The sequence below is a fragment of the Ciona intestinalis genome, chromosome 8 (assembly GCF_000224145.3).
Source record: "Ciona intestinalis chromosome 8, KH, whole genome shotgun sequence".
Classification (NCBI taxonomy): Eukaryota; Metazoa; Chordata; class Ascidiacea; order Phlebobranchia; family Cionidae; genus Ciona; species Ciona intestinalis.
In genome coordinates, this window is record NC_020173.2 from 4,121,962 (window position 1) to 4,143,799 (window position 21,838).

General features: G+C 32.7%; 3 protein-coding genes across 6 annotated transcripts; all 3 read right to left on the bottom strand.

Annotated features, from left to right (window-relative positions):
• Positions 1-446: 446 nt before the first annotated feature.
• Positions 447-1,877, bottom strand: LOC100177760 (FAS-associated factor 1-like). Its single transcript, XM_002120616.5, has 4 exons — positions 1,710-1,877; positions 1,460-1,581; positions 960-1,066; positions 447-699 (listed from the first exon to the last, which is right to left on the bottom strand). The coding sequence occupies exons 1-4, from the start codon at positions 1,740-1,742 to the stop codon at positions 455-457; spliced, it is 507 nt and encodes a 168-aa protein (XP_002120652.1). The 5' UTR covers positions 1,743-1,877; the 3' UTR covers positions 447-454.
• Positions 1,878-3,395: 1,518 nt separating this feature from the next.
• On the bottom strand, positions 3,396-11,978 carry LOC100186446 (basic salivary proline-rich protein 4). 4 transcript variants are annotated; one of them, XM_018812790.2, is made up of 16 exons: positions 11,853-11,978; positions 11,140-11,293; positions 7,484-7,517; positions 6,358-6,456; positions 6,169-6,204; positions 5,965-6,029; positions 5,635-5,909; positions 5,554-5,573; positions 5,262-5,303; positions 5,082-5,201; positions 4,899-5,010; positions 4,657-4,697; positions 4,310-4,522; positions 4,032-4,132; positions 3,835-3,972; positions 3,396-3,779 (listed from the first exon to the last, which is right to left on the bottom strand). In XM_018812790.2, the coding sequence occupies exons 2-16, from the start codon at positions 11,287-11,289 to the stop codon at positions 3,669-3,671; spliced, it is 1,557 nt and encodes a 518-aa protein (XP_018668335.1). In that variant the 5' UTR covers positions 11,290-11,293; positions 11,853-11,978; the 3' UTR covers positions 3,396-3,668. The 4 variants fall into 4 exon arrangements, with proteins under 4 accessions (XP_018668335.1, XP_009859349.1, XP_018668338.1 ...); XM_009861047.3 differs by having other exon boundaries at positions 4,310-4,525; XM_018812793.2 differs by lacking the exon at positions 4,310-4,522.
• A 2,462-nt stretch (positions 11,979-14,440) lies between these two features.
• LOC100180113 (proline-, glutamic acid- and leucine-rich protein 1) lies at positions 14,441-21,625 on the bottom strand (the record flags this gene model as incomplete). The annotated part of the gene is given in 13 exon segments (XM_009861048.2): positions 14,441-14,572; positions 15,328-15,464; positions 15,826-15,969; positions 16,315-16,547; positions 16,951-17,160; positions 17,873-18,002; positions 18,337-18,469; positions 18,837-18,941; positions 19,443-19,599; positions 20,030-20,118; positions 20,460-20,586; positions 20,963-21,053; positions 21,483-21,625. Coding segments are annotated over 13 exon segments (1,756 nt in total), but the record flags the coding sequence as incomplete, so codon positions are not given.
• Positions 21,626-21,838: the final 213 nt, after the last annotated feature.

Sequence of the window (21,838 nt, forward strand, 5' to 3'; positions counted from 1 at the left end):
CCATCTTCTTAAAAAATACATTACGGTTTTCAAATCAAGTTTGGTAAAAACTTTTAAATGCTATGATGCCTTTTTCAAACGTTATATTGGTGGATAATTCCTTCCTCTTTCAAATAAAACCAACTGTAAGAAATTTTACCTACTATAAACAAAATTATGAACTTTTATGTGAACACCTGTTTCAAAATGCATATTTGCACTACTCGTCCCTAAGGAGTTAATGGCTTTTTTAAATAGGTACATTTTGCAGCTAAATTGCTGAATTTTTAGAATACCAATATTTTATACTTTATTACAAATAACTATCAAACTTTTTAAAATGCAGGAGAGGCAAGGGTAGTTAGACGCGCATTTTTTAAAATAAAATTGATGCCGATGTTTACAGATTAGTGCAGTTTCAGGAAAATTCAAAATAAGTGTGGCGTCTATAATTGCACACATTAACAATATTCACTTACTGAGGAAAAGCAGAGCATGATAATGGTAGAGGATTCAAATCATCAGCTTCTACTCCAATAGACACATTATTTAAATGTGGATGCATTTTAATGTTCATGCGGTTTAAATGGGGGAGATGTAATGCCGATAACACTGTATCATCTGAAGGATGTGGAATTGCTGATTGTACTGGCCATTCCTCAAACTGTGTCTCTGCTGCTGTTATTCCAAGTTCAATTGAGGCAATCTGTTTCAAATCACCTGAAAAAATGTTGAAAAATTTAATACATATATATATAGGCTATGCGTTATGCAATATATAAGAGGTATAGTGGGCCTACTGTAATGTACAAAATATCCAAAAATTTCTAATAGTGTTCTTAATAATTAAAAAGTGTATTTTTACAAAAGTATAAACATTTTTGGTTACCAATAAATGGGACAATAAAAGATAACAAAACATGTACCATTTTACCCCAACCTACAGTACGTGAAAATCATTTAAAATTGGAGAACCTTACCAACAGTATTAGAATCGAGAAGTGCAACATCTTTAACTACACCACCAAGCTTACAAGAGAAAGTTAACATTGTTTCAAGTGTCTGGTGTCCATTGCTTGATTGTGCACTAGAAATATATTTTAAAACCGGTTTAAAAAAACTTGCTCTTTATTTCAGATTTATAGGCCTATAGGCTATAAAAAGAATATTACACACAGAGCCCACACATAACTGACTTAATTGCATTAAGTTACATAAAAAAATTACAATTCAAAATATATATATTTTAAACCTGAAATTAATGTAGGATTAAATATGTTATGACTTATGAATCTTATGATAAACATAAACCTAACCTAACAAATAATTTATCAGAATTAATTTGCTCAATATACTATTATCTACTAAAAACAACAAAGAATCATCTCCTTCTAACCCCATAACCCCAACCAATAACCCTTAACTACCAATCTCTAACACTTACCACCCCCAAAATATAGTAACAATAAATGTGACAAACCCTTGTACACCCTGCATTGGTTCTTGTGTTCCTATTGCAGCATTGACAGCCGTTTGTAAATTCCAATCACATTGCTCAAGTATTGCCATACTTTCTCCAATGTCTTCATTCCCAGTACAAGCCTAAATGCGAAAGATATTAGAAATCCTACCAACTCACAGAGTGACATACATGGTGTCATGGTAACTCAAAAACAAGAGGTATATGAACTTTAAACCAAGTAGCCTCCGTGTTAGTTTAGTTACTCTACCTGGAAATTAGCTAATATTTCATTCTTATCCATTCTTACTTTCACTTGAACAAACTTTCGATACGATCAATTAACAAACAACAAGTTTTCAGTCTGTTACTCAAATATTCACATTAAACTACAGGTATTGTTTACATTTATGACACACAACTTAGCACATGAAAATCTGTAAAAATATAGGGGGTAATCCTGGAGCCAATAAACGTCAAACACCTAATGTAGAAGTGGGACATAAAAACATAAATACGTAATTTATAAGTTAAGAAACAAAGAAAGAGGAACAAATTCTTGAAAATCACAGTGTTGACCATAAAAACGCTCGTAACTCGGTTCACTGCACTCAGCTGTGTATGCAGGTTAGTGGTTAAAAATCGCTTGATTTCGCTGTTTAATAGATTTTGAGCTGTAGGATTATGCTTTATCCAATAAAGATAGAGTTTAAATTTATTTCAAAGCATCGAAACTTTATTTTGGACGTAATAAATTGACCAACTGACAATTTATTACAAGATAGCGGAGCTCGAATAAATGAGCACCTAAAAACCTGAAAAAAACAAAGGTACATTTTCAGGATTTTCCCATAAAGAAGGTGAGTAGAATTAACATGGTATAAATCATATAGATTATTGAGTGTATAGGTTTATGTTGGCGACATCAGTAAAATGTGTCAAACGACCGCTAAAATTTTTGTTTTTGCGCAACAGAAAACCACAGTAGGAGAGAATTGGGCAACCGGGGGGATTGTCGAAACACGGACCACTTAAATGAGTCAGTAGATTAAACTTACATAAAAAATTCTCTCTTCGTATACGAAGAAGAAAGGGGAATATTTTGCAAGAGAATTTTCATATAGTAGGCCTAACGCAGTAATAAAACAGATTATTATTTTTTTCACATCAGTTTATTAAACAATAGGCCTACACAACACATGTATAAAAGGTTAATATCAAAAGATCCGGTTCGCTCTTTTATATTCGTTTTTAAAAAAAAAACAGTATTGTAGCTTGTGTCAGCATCATTTAATTGCCCGGGTTGCGGCCTTACATTGTATAGCTATGGCGCCCTCTATAACGCGCCTTGTGTATATAGCCTTTTTTGCATGGTAATTTGCGTATCAAAATTGTTATAAAGGGCAGCTTCTGTATATATATATATCCCTTTTTTGCATGGTAGTTCGCGTATCAAAATTGATCTCATTTTAGCGCAATATTTTTAAATCATGTTTATATTAAAATTTCTGATACTTTATTGTACTATTACCAACTAAAAACTAAAAAAATAATACTAAAAAATGATTATGCTATTAAAAGGGAATCTGTCTCCCCCTTGTACTTGTTTACTCACATAATGCGAGTAACAACCAACCTCCTACAACAGGCTCGCTTATCTTTGCTAACTTTGTCCTTGCGAGTAAATATACGAGTACTTACGCGCGTAATAGATACCATTCGAAAAGGGTATAGTATGGTGGGGGGAGATGGGACACCTTTAGCACATAATATCAAAGCATCCTGATCGTGTTTAAACAATTATTAACGGTCTATGGAAGCTGCAAGGATACGGTTTTCTATTTCTTTGAACTTTTTGTTTACTGCCAAATGCAACGAGAAAATAGAATGATTAGGTGTCCCACCTTCCCCCACTCTACCATACGTCAGACCTTTCTACAATATTAAAACGAGTGTATGAATTGAACGATTGACGAGAATCATGTATTTACAATAACTGTCTACAGCGACTTGATTGAACAGTAGAGAAAGTGCACAACACAAGACACTTACTAAGTGCAGAATTTCATAAGAATAGTACACAAGACGAACGTGTGTTACGTACATCGGGTGGTTTCGTGTGACGTTATATTCTAACAGCACTTGCAGTACGAAACCGAGAAACGCAGAAAAATGTGCAGTCGGAAACTTTATATATAATATAGTTCAAATAGCACATAATGTTAAAGTATCAAGGTGGCCCGCGCAGTGTAACGTTTCCTTCGCCCTCGGCCAATTTCAGCGACGATTTCATGAAGAAGGAAATCAGTTCGACAACGTTGTTAAAAGTTTGTTCATTTGGCTGCATGGATTGAATTTGGTAAAAATTTGAAATAAACGAATCACGCGCCTTTTACCTTTTCGGTTCCGATAGCGTAAGTAGATTCGGACCGCAAAGCTATTTGTAAGTTGTATGTTTTATGATTGGAGTACACCGTTAACGAGTATGGAGTTTTTCTACAGTCTCTTCCAGGCCGCACAATAAAACAACCTTCCTGTAATGTATGATACATGTTAGATCAAAAGTGCACGTATTTACACCGCCTATAATTACCCGTCCATCTCTTTCAACAGAGACAGTGGCACTTGCACGGTCTACATCTCGAAACCACGGCTGGTCTTTTATATTATTAGACTTTTCAGTAGGCTTTGGCTCTGTATGGAAAACGAATGTAAAACGATGCAGTATAAGAATTTTACACAAAAATGAAGTAATAATACAACAAGAAATCAGCTGGTAATCAAACATGCAGAGTATTATTCACGGTGTAATTTTCACAATAAATAAAGAAGAAATACAACAAATAATCACTGATTTGATCATGGGATTACCATTCATCTTTGGCAAGACAGGTGGAAATTGATTTGATGTTCGATTAAAACCACTGGATGGTTTGGGTGGTCGATTTGGCTGTTCCGGCTTAGGTGTTGTTGGCGGCTTTATATTGGACTGAGACATTGTTGACGGCCTTAAACTTGACTGACCCATTTCTGACGGTCTTAAATTGGACGTTGATACAACACCACCAGATACTGGAGAGGTTTCTGCTTTTCATGCAGATCAATGGGGTTTAGTAAAACATAAAGAAATCATGTACATTTTGATAAGTAAATGAAGAAAGAAATTTAATAGGAAAGTAAACAATCATGCTGTAAGATTTAGTAAGCATTAAAGGTACCTGTTCGGAATGGAGGTATTACTTTTGACTTGATAGTGTCCCTGCAGTTATAATAATACATGTTAAAACTCAATTAAATAGTTTTATAATAGAGATATCTACAAGTCTAAAACTTTTGTTCTGGTTTTATAAACTGACATTCCAATGTGTGGTTAACACTGATAAAGGCAGCCTAAATACGCTGTCGTAACATCAGTATATAAATGGTTACTACTGCTTTTATAGCGTTACATACTACTGACTTATTGATTGGTGGTTGTTGGAACATCATGAATTTATTGTTGCGCATCTTGGGTATTTCAGCAGGTGGTGGAAGTGGTTGAGGGTCACTGTGTTCTCCTGAACTTGTACTATCTGATAAAGGAACAAGCATTAATACAAAGGTACAGTGTGTGGATGTAGTTTAAAAAGAATTAAAGCAAAACCTCTGCTGCCATCACGAAATGGAGTATGACTTCTGCTTGTAGCGCTGTTATTGCGGGAAATTGCTTCTTTTAAATCATCTTTTAAACTTGAATTAGGTGAGAAACCAGGTGACCGGTTACCTGGTTAATATGTTAAATAAATGTTTATCAGTTGAAATCCAAGTAAAAACGGAGACTAACCATTGGTAACAAAGCTGGATTTCGGTGACCTGTTGGTTGAAGCTGAAACGGAAAATGTATTAATTTACTGTTTAGTGTACAGGTAAGTGCTGCTTTTGTTATTATGGCATAATGTCCAGTGTTTTTTTTACTCCTCCAATCATATTGATAGAAACTTATTTCCTTGTAGGCAACACAATAGTCGATACAAATTGACGTCACAGATGACTCAAAATAAATGATGTCATATACCGGAGTGGTGAAATTAGTATATTAAGCATAAAATTAGGAGGTCATGCCTTTAGTCACTTACTTGGAATAGGTGGTGGTTGCCTGCAAAACAACAAAAATGGATTTTAAACCAAAAAAATTAAATTTATACCATAATCTGTACCTTGTAGGTGGTTCATATGTGTCTTGGGGAGATTGGTTGAAAGGATCAGGAGTTGGTATTGGGGGACGATCAAACCCACCTTGGGGGCGCTCAAACCCGGCTTGGGGACGATCAAACCCAGCTTGGGGACGATCAAACCCACCTTGGGGGCGATCAAACCCACCTTGAAAAAGTCGCCGAGGACTTTGTGGGGGTAGAGTGGGTGGGCGCCTTTGTCCAGGGAAGGAATTTTGGGGCGGGTTGTGGAAATCTTGAGGGGTGTGTTGTGGATAATTCTGTCATACATACATATTTTAGTTTAAGCACATGTAATATATAAGAGTGACATACTGATACTGGGGTTCTTGGGGGTTGGTGTGGAGGGAACATAAGTCCATTTCCTCTTTCTTGGCTGGCTAAACATAAAAATATGATGTATATTGTCTCACAGGAATATATGCTAATTTTATTCAAATTTTAAGTTTCGTCCATACATATTCAAGATTTGCAATTACACATTTAAAGGTCATATTTGGAAAGATATTAAATACTTACTAACTGGATCAATTGGCATGTACTCATCTTCATGATCTGTTAACAAAAAATAAAAATACATAAATTTAAAAAATAAACAAAATAAAAATCTTTGTATGAAAAATATAACATACATAATTTGTTATTTATGTCTTCGAATACAGTACGAAAATCAGATTACTGAACACACAAAAAAAAACTTAGACCTACCATTCCTTGGGGGTATGGGCACCTGGGGTTGATACCCTCCTTGCCTTTGTGAAGTAATTGGTTGACTAGGCCGTCTCCAATTACCACTTGGCGAAGGGCCTGGTTCAAAATAATTATATAACTGAATACATAATTCCAATAATAAAAAAAACAATTAAACCTAAAAAAAGTTATATTGTACACATTCTATAACCTCTCTCAGAACGTGGAACACATTTCGTATAATTTTGTTTCGTTCGACTGACTGGTGGTGGTTGTTGATATTGCTGTGGCTGAGGCCAATTTGAGTCACTGTATCGTCTTTGAGAGTTGTTTTCAAACTGATTCATTCTCAAATATATATTATCATCCATAACTGACCATTAAGTGACTGAGAGAAGTGAATAAACATAAATATTAACTTGCCATCACATATTTAAATTAATTCTGCCTAACTTGATATTCCTTGCTAACATAGCATCACGCCGAATAAATTATAGCATCGCAACTCCCACATTTCAAGCCTAATCAAACCCACACTAATCCTCAATATGACAAATGACGATTCTGTATTGTTCCAGCTCTTAACGGCTATGAGGTATTCTGGTTATACAGCAGCTAGATCCGTGCTACAGCGCTGGCGGTAAACAATGAGATTAAACACGACACATATGGTGCAGGAACAAGGAAGTGAAAGCTTACGCAAGATAATTCAGTTTCGAGACAGGAAGAAAATACAATCTGTTCTATTATTTTATTAATACATAACCGCTACCTATATAAACACTATAGTGAAAGTTTTTTTTTTTTAAATAAGTTATAACAAAAAGAGATACAACACATGTACATCGGTACGACTCATTTTCCATACAAATCTAAAAACATTAATTACATTTATACATGCTATCCTTCTTTATAAATTATCTGCTGAGAAACTGTAACTATATTCTTTGCCTACATTCTTAGTAAGTTTGCTGAAACTCTCTACAAGCTGCTTCATTATGAAGTTGTCACTCCAACCAACTTCAATATTTAAGAAAGAAAATGAAACAAGTTTCACATTTTCCCAAGCCCTAGTTGTTAATCATTAATCCAAAAGACTTTGCTTTAGAAACAGATTAAAAAAAGACGATAAAACACAACTTACGTGGCGGAAGAGTCTGATGATGTCCCGCAAAGCCCTAAAAAATGAGAAATGTTTACCTATGTTGTACTGCATACAAATTTTGAATATATCCTTACCAATGGTAAATGAATACAAATAATTAAAAAGTCTGGCTAATGTCAGGTCACACAGATGTTCAGTATCAACAAACATTTTAAAATTCCTGTGTACAGTAATCACTTTCGTTTCGGTTTATTTAAATTTAAAGATTTTCGCGTAAAATGATCATTAGCTTCATACAATGTTTATTTTGTATTTTTTATAACTCAAATATTAATAAACAAAATTAATAGTGAATTTTCTCCAATTTAATTTCTTACATTTTACACAACTTTTTATGGAATTTTTACCAACTTTCACAGGAAAAAGTAACCAAAACATTTGAAATGGAAGTCAATGGAGTATATAAAAACAATACTATCCCACACAAATTAAATAGAGACCCTACTTTTGGATTGCACCAAGGGGTTTAAAAAGCACTGCCTAATTGTCTCAGTTTGCTATGCAGGAATTTAGGAATACAACAAGTCAACCACCCTAGTGTAAATTCTAAATTAAATTTAGCAGTTTAGAGGAAGAAGAGCTAAGTTTGCATTCTTTTTATGTCGTATTTGGTCGTAAATAAATAATATTTACCGAATTATGAAACCGTATACTTAAGACTCTCCATTGTTAGTTGTTAAAACAAGATATGGAAATGGGATATTAGGGTCTTACTGTATCCATCTTACACCACAATACTTCATATTACCATGTAATTATTAAAAGAAACATAAGTGTTTTGTTCAAAAGTCAGGTCTTTATAACAGGAAAAACTTATAAAATTATGGTTATAAAAACAAATATGCAAAAATATTTAAAGTTCTTGACCACTAATGATATATAAAAATCAATAATGTGATAAAGCATAATACACCTCCCCTATTTTAAATAGCATATAGATTTAAATTTTGTTTGCATTGCATATTCTGTTTGTTGACATAACTAAAAAAATACAGAAAAAACTGAAACCACCCTTTTTGTTTAAAATTATCATATTTTACGCAAAATTAGATAACAGGCAATCAGGCAGCGAATCGGGTAAACAATTATTTGATAATAAGGCACTAATCAAACAAGTGACATGTGAATTGGTGATAATTAGGTACAAAGGTGACAATGAACGTGGTCTCTGCTACCACACAAGGATAAATATGGGGGCTGCTATAATTTTTTTGCAAAATATTTATATGCATATTTGCTTCATGCCAAGTAGAATGAAAAAAAATAATAAATATAAACATAAAACTTTGTAATTTTTTATTTATTTGTTTCTTTTTAAGATTTCCTTTACAAAATATGCAATTTTTTATCATATTTATAGGTTTAATTTTAATGAAGAAATGCAATTTTTTAAACCGATAATTTAATTTTAAACACTGTTTGACTCACAGACATAGTTTCAAAAAGGACATGCAGTCTGCATGAGTCATCAAGTCTTATAAATAACCAATAGATTATTTGGGGTTATGTACTTATAATAACGTCTGGTGAAATGAATCAGTTTTCATAGCTTAACTCAATGACATTTATTAATATGGTGCAGACCGAAGGGTACAGAATTTACCAGGGATTTTAAAGTTGTCAAAATGAAATCACTTTTATAATTGCGATGTATGCCGATATTTGAGTGTAACTTGCTTTATACTCGCGTGGCCGAAAAAAGACAGATGTTAGCCAGCTTACCAGTTACCATGTATGTTACTTTGTTTTTGTGATTATTTTTTAGGGATGTTTTCACTTTTTTTTCTTATAGTTTAGACAACCTATTAGTGCCGACTGGGATAGATCAATTGCTGCTAAGTGTCTTACCCAATGAGTCAAGGACACACACGCCCACAATGATAGCAGCGACACGCCTTTTGAACACTTATGCTATACTAGCATCATCAGTGCATCAGCAACAATTGACTGGCTTGTTTATAGTCAACTAGTGCAACACTGCAACCCCCCCCCTATATATATATATATACTGTACTATTTAAATAAATGATTTCACATTATTAACCTTCCAACATGCATGCATGTATTCATGTTTTTTCTTAACTGCCACTTTTAACTTGACTTAATTGTATAAATTGAGCAAGAAATTTCTTTAATTTAATACATAACCACAGTGGGTCTCTGTCCACAAGGCAGAATATTGTAGTTATCTGTAAGAAATATATACATTTCATAATAAATGTGTGCAATTAAATGGGAACAAATAGTAGATATGTAAGCAGGGTGTATTAAGTGATTATCGTAGATATTTCGACCACTTTTTTCTTAAAAGTAAGTAAGAAAACAACCATGCTGATTGTACATCTGTTTTTTGTATATTTTAGGACAAAGAACTTTTTAAATCCAAATTATAAATAAATCTTTTCCCCCCTTGTATGTCTATGATACATTGGCCAATGTTATATAACATGTCCATCTATGACGCAATACTACTCATGACATTTATTTGCGTCATAATAGGGATTGTCACTGAAAGTGATGCATGAACGATAAGCATTAATAAGCTATACCTCAATATGGTTATGATTTACTCCACCAACAATTATGGATATTATATCGACCTTTGGCAAAGCAATTTGGGTTTTTAACATCTTATTATACATAGCCAGGGAACTGTGTTTGCTTATTTAGATAATTGCTTGTTTATTTAATCAAACTGATATCGATTAACAGTTTGTATGCTGATCCAACAAAGATTGTTGCACATTGTAAATATTATCCTGTCTTCAATAGTAAAACCTTTTTAGTTTTATGCACAAATGTTCAGCCCTATGACAGTTCGCTGTGTGGTACAAGTAAAAAGTGTGAAAGAATTTAAACTTTAACCAGGCACAACAAAACTTAAATAATAGTTAACGAATTAAACCATGCCAATAAACTAAATTGTGCGAGGTTTATAAGGGAAGCAGTGGAAGTCAGGACAACATGAGAATTCTTTGGGTTAGTTTCAAAATGGGGATACCAACAGAAAGATCTTTTTTGCTTGTGCATATGATTTATACAGACAGTGGCGGTGTAGCTTGTCTATAAAGTGCCAAAATTTACATTATTTATGATTGCATCTTTAAAAAGTTTGACCCATCCTTTTCGTGAATTCCTTGATAGACCTCTGTATTAGTCCACCAAACAAATTACAAAGTTATATTACTATTGGTGTGGAGTCAAGGGCATTGATTTTATGATCATGAATGACATTCTCGGCTACCAACTAAACTAGTCGCCCCCTAAATTTGATTTTGCTTTTTTTAGTCGCCCGACTTAAATTTTAAGTCGGTAGATTATAAGCGACTATTTTCTGTAATAAGTAATGAATAGAAACTAAGTTGGTCAACTAAAAAAACGTTATCAGCCCATAAAAATGTAATTTTTTACTCATTTAAAAGTAAGGTAATACGGCAAGGTATGCCATGAAACCTGGGATGTAAAAAAAAAAAGTTATCAGCCCATAGTAATGTTATTTTTTACTCATTTAAAAAGAAGGTCATACAGCAAGGTATGGCATGAAACCTGGTACTTAGGCCAATGGACAATATCCACTCGCTGTGCCACTTTTAAATATTAAACTTTATTTAATCCATAACGCAACATTAACTTACATCATCGGAGTCAGAATCAAAACTGTCATCATCAAAACTATCCATAGGAGGTGGGTATCTTGCTGCATTACGAGGATGGTTTCTTTGAACTGGAATGGAAGGTGGGGGTCGATCCATGTAACCCCTGTTTGGCTGCTGACCAGGGTACATTATTCTTGATATATAAACAAAAGTCGGAATTAATTTGGTAACTCGTAAGCGGGCATAAGGTGTATGAAATAAAATATTATAACGACTGTTATTTCTCCGCCACATGAGGGTAAAAAATTTACAATAATTCATTTAATTTTTAACATTCAAATATAGACCTGATTGATATATTAATAGTTAACACATATGATGTTACCTACTAGAGTATATGCGGAAAAATTGTTTTCTCTATTGCAATTTCTAATTGCTTGAATACAAATACTAAATTCACTTAATACAGATTTTTTCATTTGTTTTAAATATCGGTAAAAAGTAAAATAACAATGTGCATCACCATAAAAAGTGAATACGTCGGTCTCTATTGAAAATAAGTTTCTATGCCAATTCAAAGTCATAGGCCCATAGCAGGCAGCTCAAAGTAATCAATTGAACTAGAACAGTTAACTTCGAGCAAAAAATCTATACACAACCCTAAACTTATGTGTGTATTTTTTAATGTTAATTTTAGTTCCCAATCTACCTTGGCACCAACGGTTGAGAACAAATTGAAAATACATACATACCTGTTTTTTGGAGCAATATAAATGCAGCAAGTGCACAGGTTCTTTTGAAACTTTTATTATAATGCAAAGTATTAAGAAGTAAGCTGGTTTACAATCTGAAAAACTGACATAATATAAATACAAATCAAAACTTGGTTAATTTTAATATTTAAATTATTATAATGTTTAACAGTAACAACAAAAACAAAGTAACATTCTTTAACTTACAGTAACTGCTGACTTAAATAATATAAGGCCTACTTTTAAGTAAACTAGTATGAGATAACAAAACATTGTTTATACACCTTGCATAAATTAGACAGGTTATGCAATATACTATGAACAGTCTGGAGCGCAAGTTACTAAAGAAATATTTAAACTGTGAGGTGAGTCATAGTAACAAGGAAATGACATCAAACTGTTAATTCATTAAGCTAGCTAACTTGCAGTTTCACTATATATGAATGGCTGCAATGTTTTGGAAGTATTTATTTATATAAAAAAAAACACAATATATTTACAAATAATAACATAATATATATTTAAATCTAAACGTACACTTCAAATAGTAAAAAGCATTCATGGCTATACCTTGTACCTAACACAAATGATACTCAATGTCTCAAATATGCAGTTTGAAATCGGGTTTATCGTACAGTAATGATTAACTCATACATGTAAGATGTACCCGCTGGTCGCAATTAATGTTCGGATTCCCAAAACGCCAACATTGCTTTGTTTGCGTTTCAGGGATTTATAGGTTCTGTCGCTCTTTGTTCAAACATGGTTACTTTCGGTTTGTTGGTAACGGGAAATAGAGTACATGGTATACTGTAAATGTTAAATAATTCTGAAATACACTGTTTATAATCAGAAGATTTCTAATAACCTAAAATACGCTGGTTAAACCGCAAAAGCGCCAGGTGCGGAGGCCGGTCACTTAACGCCTGTTTATAGGCAACAGCCCAACAACCCAGATTATTCAACCTTAGTATGACCCTGTCCCTATACAAACAATGGAGCTGGCTCAAACCATTCTAGACAGTGCCTCAACAGCTTAAAACCGTTGCTAAAAATAGACCAAATAGTTTCGTATGACGTGTGGAAAGTCCCGTAGACTTTAAGGAAAAACCCCCGGGTTGAAACTTTAATGAATTCGGGAATCCTTGGCGTGTGACGTCCGTTGAAAATACCGCCTTTGTTCTGTTGTAAAACAATAGTCATGTGCGCTTTTGGTTTTGAAAATTTCCAAAGCAGCGTCACAGTGGTATCACTTATAACTGTACGATGCCGTTTCTGTCGTGTGTCCTTGGGCCAGACACTTAACGGTCAAAGTTAAACGCACGAGTTGGTAAAATTGTTTACAATACAGTTAAAACAATTATTTACAAAGTTACATGTACATGGTAACTCGTGAGCGAGCACAAGGTTTATGGAATAGGACGGACGTATTATAACACAGCATGTCGTAGTTACCCCGTCATGTGCAGACAAATAAACAACATTTATTTATATGGATTTTTGACACATAAACCTGCGATTTACGAAAGTGCATATTACTACCACGCGAATATTAGATTAGTCATAGAGAGTAGGGTGGGGTAAGATGGGAAACCTTTTTATTCGATTTTCTCGTCCCGTTTGGTAGTAAACAAAACACACTCGAAAAATTTTAGAATTTTTTTTATTTATGGATTTTTTGTTTCCTCACGACTTGCGTATCCCGTTATTAATTGTTTAAAACACGATCAGTGTAGTTAGATAATATGTGTAAAATGTGTCCCATCTTCCCCCACCCTACTAAACCAACAAGATTAATTATAATTCGATGCGTTGCGTTCATATGAATCGGGCAGCGTTATATACTTACTTCCTGGGTAGCTTAAGTACTCTGTACTTACATTTGCTTATAACTCTGCTTATACTGTTGTTTATTTGCGCGTTAGCGTTTCATACGCTATGTTTACTAATCATTTTTACCAATACAGTTTAGTGAATAAATGACACTTATTTGTCCTCGCGTGACAGGACAACAACAGTCGTTCAATCGCGTAGCCGCTTACGAGTTACCACGCATGTAAGTTTGTGGGGGTCTATCTTTTTTATGAGTGACAATTTGGACAAACCGTTAGTGACCACTGGGTTGGAGCAACCACAGTATTTGCCCAAAGACGCATACGCCCATTACAAAAGCAAAAGAGACGATACCCTTTTTACGAAGTGAACGCCCTATAATGCCTAAATCATGGTGTCGAAGCGGGTCCCGAATTAAAACGCCATAAGGATAGCGGTGTATTGGTTTACCTATAACCTAAAGTTTAAAAATGAGGCACAATATTTATAGAATACGGCATATTACTTCTTCTTTATTAAACTATGGTTTACTTAAAGATAAACCGATAATTACCAATTTGCATCAAACGACAGGTTCCCATAACGACTACATTGTATTGTAGCCGCTACAATAACCACAAATAGACTTTTTCCAGTTATATTTTACATTCGCTTTGCTCCTGATTTTTAGATAAACTGGCCTTATTGACGCTGTGACATTACAAAAATTGTTTGTTTTCCTTACGCTGATAAACTCCACTCTGATAATGACAAAGTACGACTGGTAGATTTTATTACCTCAATCAATGACACACGATCGCTTTTATGTAAAACTGTGGCATCATATTTCATTAGTTGGCTGGCACGCCAACAAAGTCGAGCAACATTCTTTCCAAGCCAGCGTCAACCTGTTATATTAATCTCTTATAACAACCAAAAACTTTTTAATTCAACAGCACACTTGAACTTCTTAAATATATAAATTTTTTAATTGTTTTTTACTTTTAAATTTTTTACTTTAAATTATTTACAACACATACATACTGAAACTTTTTATTATGGCTGAGAATTTTTTTAATAAACTACTGCCAGGTAATTAACCTTAAATACCAAATTATCAAGTCCGAGTTTTATATAAACAAGAGTTATTCCATGCCATACAAATCTTACAATGTAAAAAATTGATATTACTGTTGTAATAGTAAATCTTAACAAACTTTTCACACTAATTTTCCTTACAGATAAAAACTGCGACTGTATTTTGACTTTTTATAACGCATTAACACTACTGTATCTTTTCTACTCCTAGTCACAGATATATAGTAATATATTATACCACGTTTTATAGTGGGGGAAGATGGGACACCTTTTAACTTGATTTTCTCGTCCCATTCAGTAGTATAAAAAGAATATCAAAGAATTATAAAACCAATCCTCACGACTCCCATAGATTGTTAATTGTTAAAAACACGGTCAGGATGTTTGGATATTATGTGGTAAAGGTGTCCCATCTTCCCCCACCTTACTATATTACACCATAATTATTATTTTGTATTTTACTAAAGCATGATCCAGCTGTATCTGCGATTTCTTAAACCATAGTGAAATTACTCCTGATTTTATACAAACTTGATCTCTATTCTCAAACTTTTAAAACATTTACCTTATCACCACTGTCGACTGTAGTTGCTACAATGCTTGAATCATCCATTATTTCATCATTTTCTGTGGTGATGTCACTTATTTTACGTTTCCTACTCGAAGTATTCAAAACTTCTTCATTGGTTTCTTCTTGCTTAGCTGGAAACATTATCGTCATAGTTTTAATATATTACTAAAACATTTTATTTTTTTATATTAATGTATTTTCATTATAATTCATTTTTATATAAAAAATATTACATTAATTTTTACTTTTTAACTGTTTTTGGTAAAAATCGACACCCATTACAGAAAAAAAGACTACTGTGGATTCGTATGGAGATATACAACATACAGCAATTTTAAGGGCATTTGCATCAAAAACATAGTATTATAAACTACATAGTTTTAAAAATCTGTAAAAGAAACTCGTAAAACAGATTTAAATAAATACGTGGAGATGTGTTGGTATTTATGTCTTTATATATTGAAACAATGTAAAAGATCGAAAACTACTCACAAGAATTTGTTGATATTAAAGATGGATCTGACATCACAATATCTTCTTGTTCTTGCTGTTGTTGTTTTAGTTCTTCATGTTTATTATTCCTATTATCATTATTTTGTATCGGAATTTCTGGTGTAAGTTTCTCTGGTGTTTCACCTATTAAAGTTTGTTTAATCAGTGAAAAACAACAAAATATTTTTTTCTCATCAGAATTTAAAAAGCCATGTTTTAAATGATGTGGTGAAGTAAAATAGTGCAAATATAAAACAGAGACAACATTTTGGGTATATTGTAAGCGTACCTAAATAATTGGCTAAACTTTTAAAAGCAATTGCGCTTAATAAGTCTAGATGTTTTCCACCAAGTAAAACGTTATACTAATTTCAACAAAATTCCAAATTTTTTTAATGTTCAAAATTTTGTAACATTTTTTTCATTTTTTTGGAACTAATATATTGTGATAAAATAATACAGGAAAATTTAGAGATTAATTTAACTTACAAGTTATGTTGTTTTCTGCATCTGAATCAATATTCTGTGAATTAATCTGCACTTCTGCCTCTGTGTTAGACGCACAGACTTTGCCAGCTTCACCATCAATGTTATCATTACAATGCAAAGGTAAATTGATGGGAGTAATATCATCAACAGGTTCTTCCACGTTTGACTGCGGAACTTTCACAGCTTGAGCTTCCCAAACTTTCAAGCAATCTTCGCCAAAAGTTGACGATGTTCTGTGTAAAAGTGTGTAAGAAATATAGGACTTTTTTTTTATAAATATTTTTCTGTGAGTACCTTTGAATAAAAAAAAAAGATTCTTAGTCTCCTACGAAGAACGTAATGAAGAAAAATGACACGTACACATGATTGTGCTTTTAACAGAAACAGATATATTCTGTGTTCTTTTAATTAATAATTATAATTATTTACGAAAAATAATCTTTCCACTTGTTTTAAAACATTAACTAGAAAAGTTTTTCCCTTGTTTTTAGTTAATAAAAAATGTTCCACTTGTTCTTAATTGTTAATTAAAAATCTAAACTTTCCCCTTGACCCCTTATTTTTACCATTTAAAAATTGTTTTAAGAAAACCTAATTATCCCTTATTTTGAATATTAATCAGGAAAAAGTATCCACCTGTGCATTGGTGCGGAACGGGGGTGAGTGACGTGGGTGAGGGTGATGCAAGCTTCCGTACAAAAAAACCGAACATCCGGGGATTGATCGTGATTTGACCCGTGCGAAAATATCCGAGATGAATATTGAAGAGGAGACGGCCATGATGGGGAAGATGAGATGGTGAGCGAGAGAAGAAGATGGTACAGTTGGAGGCGGACGGATTCGCAACTATGTAAGTGGAGGTTGTAACATGGTGTTGTCATATAGGGTGTTGTCATATTGTCATATTTTAAAGCACCATAATGTTGATCATATTTTTTTAATTTTAAACAAACTTGCTAAAATGAAGTTACACTCATAGTCATGGTCATATGTTTTAGAACTCCAGTTTTATTTTATACCTAAAACATATTTTACTCTGCTGTTAGTGTCTATACATACAAGCAGAGCCATAAATTGCTAAAATGCAGATACACTCATAGCTGTAAAATTAATATGACGGGTGTCCTGTTTCATACACCTTGTGCCTTATTTCAAGTTACCACGTATATAACTTTTTGGTGAATATTTTTTGTGTTTTTTTTTGTATGGCTGACACTTTAGGACAACCCATTACTGACCACTGGGTTGGAGGAATTGTGATTAAGTGTTTTGCCCAAGGAAACATACGCCTATGTGGTAGCAGAGACAAGCCTTGAAGCCGTAACCTCTAGGTTATAGGTGGGCATTCCAACCACTTTGCTACGGCGCCAGATATTGCATAACCCAATGTAAATTTTTTTAAATGTAAAAAGCTATGTATTTAAGACAAAAAAGTCAAATGAGTTATACAGAAAACTTTTACTAATATTTTATTCATAACGAGAGCTGACCAAAAACAGAGAACATAATCGTGTGTCATGTAAAGAATTCAAAGAGTAATTCAAAAAAGTTGAAGTACCTGTTATATGGTTGTAGATTTGGGTCTTTTTGAATTAGCTTCATACATATAGCAACTACACTTTCTTGCAACATTTTATGAACATTCACTGACAATTGTGGGCCAAGATACAACACGCATAATCGACCAACTATAAAAACATCATTTTAGGCAATTAAATAAATTCCATATGTAGTAGGCCAAGTAGGGTCAGGGTGGGGGAAGATGGGACTCCTTTTCACGCTATTTGCCTGTCCGTCCCATTTGTGATTATTGGGAATAGACAAAGAACATTCTAAGAATTGTAAAACCGTATCTTTACAACTTCCATAGACTGCTGTTAATTGCGAAAAATCTTTATATTATACAATTTGTTGGACTTTTTCTGTAACATATTTCGTAGCACCAGTCTGTTATGTATTTTTTTACACAAGAAATCATTAGATACACAAAATTTATTGGAGTGAATATATTAGTCATCTTACCTTCTAAAGCTTTAGTACAAACTTCCCAATTCGAAGAATTGTCAAAAATTCTTGATCCAGACAAACCAGTTAAATTGTTCAATTTGTTTTTGTTACGATTTTTTTCATATAAATTTTCTCCCTGACCTGACAACTAAATTAAAAATAAAATTAATTACTTTTTACGCGCCCTTTAAAAAAATTATAAATATGTAGTAGGGTGGGGAAAGATGGGACATCTGTTTATTCCATTTTTTCTTCCCATTTGGTAGCAGAAAATACAAAGAATTAGAAAACCATAACCTTACGACTACCATAGATCGTTGTTAATTGTTTAAAACCCAATCAGGATATTTAGGTATTATGTGCTAAAGGTGTCCCATCTTCCCCCATCCTACTATACATGTTAGGAAGTAATTTTTGTCAAGCAAATTAAGATATGCAGAAATAAATTAACAAAAACAAGAAAAACAACTGTTTAAAATAATATATATTTATAAGGGCGCAACAATACAACTTACCTTAATATTATCTGGTGTAGGAAGAATGTCTTTAATTAATAATTCCAACATTGGTTCCACAACATGGGATTCACCACATAAGAAGTTACTCTTAGACCCACAACACTACATAAAGAAATGTTGTAAATATTAAAAAATGATTATCCAAAAAGTTGTAAAAACATATTTTAAGTAGCGAACTGTGTTTTGGCAGACTAAACAGCGGAAATACAATATGTTCTTTATTCTTAATGAGCTGATATAAGATTATTTGCATTAAGCCTGGTAGCAGAAGTAACAAAACAGAATACTAGATTATGGTACAAAACAACCTTTATTTACTTATGCTGGCAGAGATGTCATATAAAGAAATTATCAACAAGAAAAACATAAAAAGAAATATATAGTTTGATGGGAAAAGATATATATAACTTTTTTTTATTCTATTTACTTATCCCATTCGATGGTAAACAAAGAACATTCAAAGAATTAGAAACCTGTATCCGCATGACTCCCATATACTGTTTTTAATTGTTTAAAACACGGTCTTTGTTTAAAACAAGGATTTCGGGATATAATAAGCTACAGGTGTTCTATTTTCCCCCACCCGACTATATACGTAATTACTTTAATCCAACAGGACACAGAGTTGTATATTTGGAGTCGGATCTCAGAAAACAAATTTGTTCGACCAGCCATTGGTGTTCGGTCACGCCATAATGTCAACAAGTTCAAAAATATTTGATTGAGCGCTGAAGAATGACGACTTATATGTTGCCGACATCTGTAAAGTACATTTATAACAATATGATATAATAAGTGATTACCATTGGAGGTGGAAATCCAATGAATTATATGAGTAGAGTACGTATAGGACTTTTTGTGAATTTTTACAGCACCACAATTCTTTTATATAGGCCTATCCGCCTATATGCATAAGCATGATATATTTGTTTTTATTTTTTAATAAATTTTGTATTAGGATTTATGTGATTTACCCAGTTTTCCAAAGTTAAACGAAGGACGAATGAATATGTTAAAGTTTTTAGGTAGATCTATTATTTATATTTTAAACATTGTTTCACTGCTTCAATACCTCAAAGCCACAAATTCGATGATGAAAAATTAAAACCAAAAAGTTAAAAATTAACTAATCTAAGGTATTGGGATAAGGATTGTTGACACAAAACTAAATGGAACCATATTTAACTTACTGTCTGGTGAGAACATCGAACACGTTTAAACAACTCATGTGAATGTCGCATAAATATGAACTTCTTAATATTTTTTCACTCGTAAATCCCTGGAACAAAAGTTATTAGGTAAATAAATATAAGTTATATATACTTAAATAATTTGTGATACTCGGTAAAATTTTGGGGAAAAAAAAGGGGATGGGACACCTTACATTCTATTTTGTCAGCTCATTTGATAGTAAACAAAGATCATTTAAAAAATTATAAATCCATATCCTCACAGCTTCTATAGACCAGTGTTAATTATTTAAAACGCAATCGAGATATTTGGATATTATATTCTAAAGGTGTTTCACCTTCTCCCACCCGACTATATTATATATTAATATTGTTTTAAATATATAATAGATATTATATCAATGTAAATATATATATCATTAATACAAACCAGTTGTTTAGGATTAACGTTGAAACATGAAAGGAGAAAATAAAATATTCGTTCGAATGGAATTTCAACTTGAGCGGGAAGATTTACTTCAAGGAGAGAAGACAAACATTCACAAAATGTAAATAACCTAAAAAAAAAAATTAAAACAGAAACTTTGTCATAACTGTTGCTGTCAAACTATAAATCTAAAACAGGTTTTATAAATTTAATTTTTTTAAGATTTTTTTTTATTTTAAAGACTGTAATGCGGTAATTCGTTTACAAAATTTTAAATAAACCTAGTGGGCACCAAAAACATTAGTTTCGCAATGGGTTACACGAAGTAGGAAAAAAACAGTTTCTATATACTACATGTCACATCTAAACCAAAATATTTAAGGCAGAGTTGACCCATTACCCTAGAATAATACAACATAAGTTAGATAATAATATACCAACATCTAGTGCCCTATGGAAAAAAAATAAGCAGTGCACTTTCAATAAGCATACTGCTGCTAAAGTACCTTTGTATTAGCTGGTTACTTAGAAGAGGTTCTTCTTTAGATAAAGGTGGGAATTGAATTGATAACATAAGTAAAGATGGGTCCAGTATTTCTGTTAAAATAAGTTTGATTAAACCAATGAATGAATGCTCAACTCAATGGTAATACTTTATCAAAGGGTTCAGGCGTATAGTCATACACCTCTTTTTTGAAAGTGTTTCACTTTTTGGTACGATCGAAGTGATTACCATAAACACCATTACAATTTTTTCAAAGATACAACACCCACAATGGTGGCAGCAACATGCCTTGGCTGGTATCCTCAAGGCTAAAGCATATGCACTTGTTCTTCCCAACCGATCTAACTACTGTGACTATCACTGCCTCCCAATGAATTTATTAAAAAAATCTTGCTTATAATTTATAAAACTAAAAAAATTGCTTTTAATTTATAAAAACAAAAAAATCTGTACTATAATTTATGAAACTAAAAAATCCTGCTAATAATTTATAAAATTAAAAAATTCTGGTCATTATTTACCTTCATTATGATGATCATCAAATAAACATGAACAAATATGATCCAAACAATCCAATATATCTGTTATCTGTTGTTGCCACTGCATAACATGATTCCTTCTACCAGTTCCACCACCTCCTAATACAGGGATATAACTCCAACACCTGGTTTGACAAAAAATAACATAAATATATATATATAAATATATAATGTTAACTTTTTTAAATTGTGGTAAGTTTATATATTATATATATACCCTACTAATAGTAGGCTACTATACATACATATATATATATAGTAGGTGAGGGAGACGCACCCTTTAGCACATAATATACAAATATCTTGATCTTGTTATACAATTACAACAGTATCTGAGA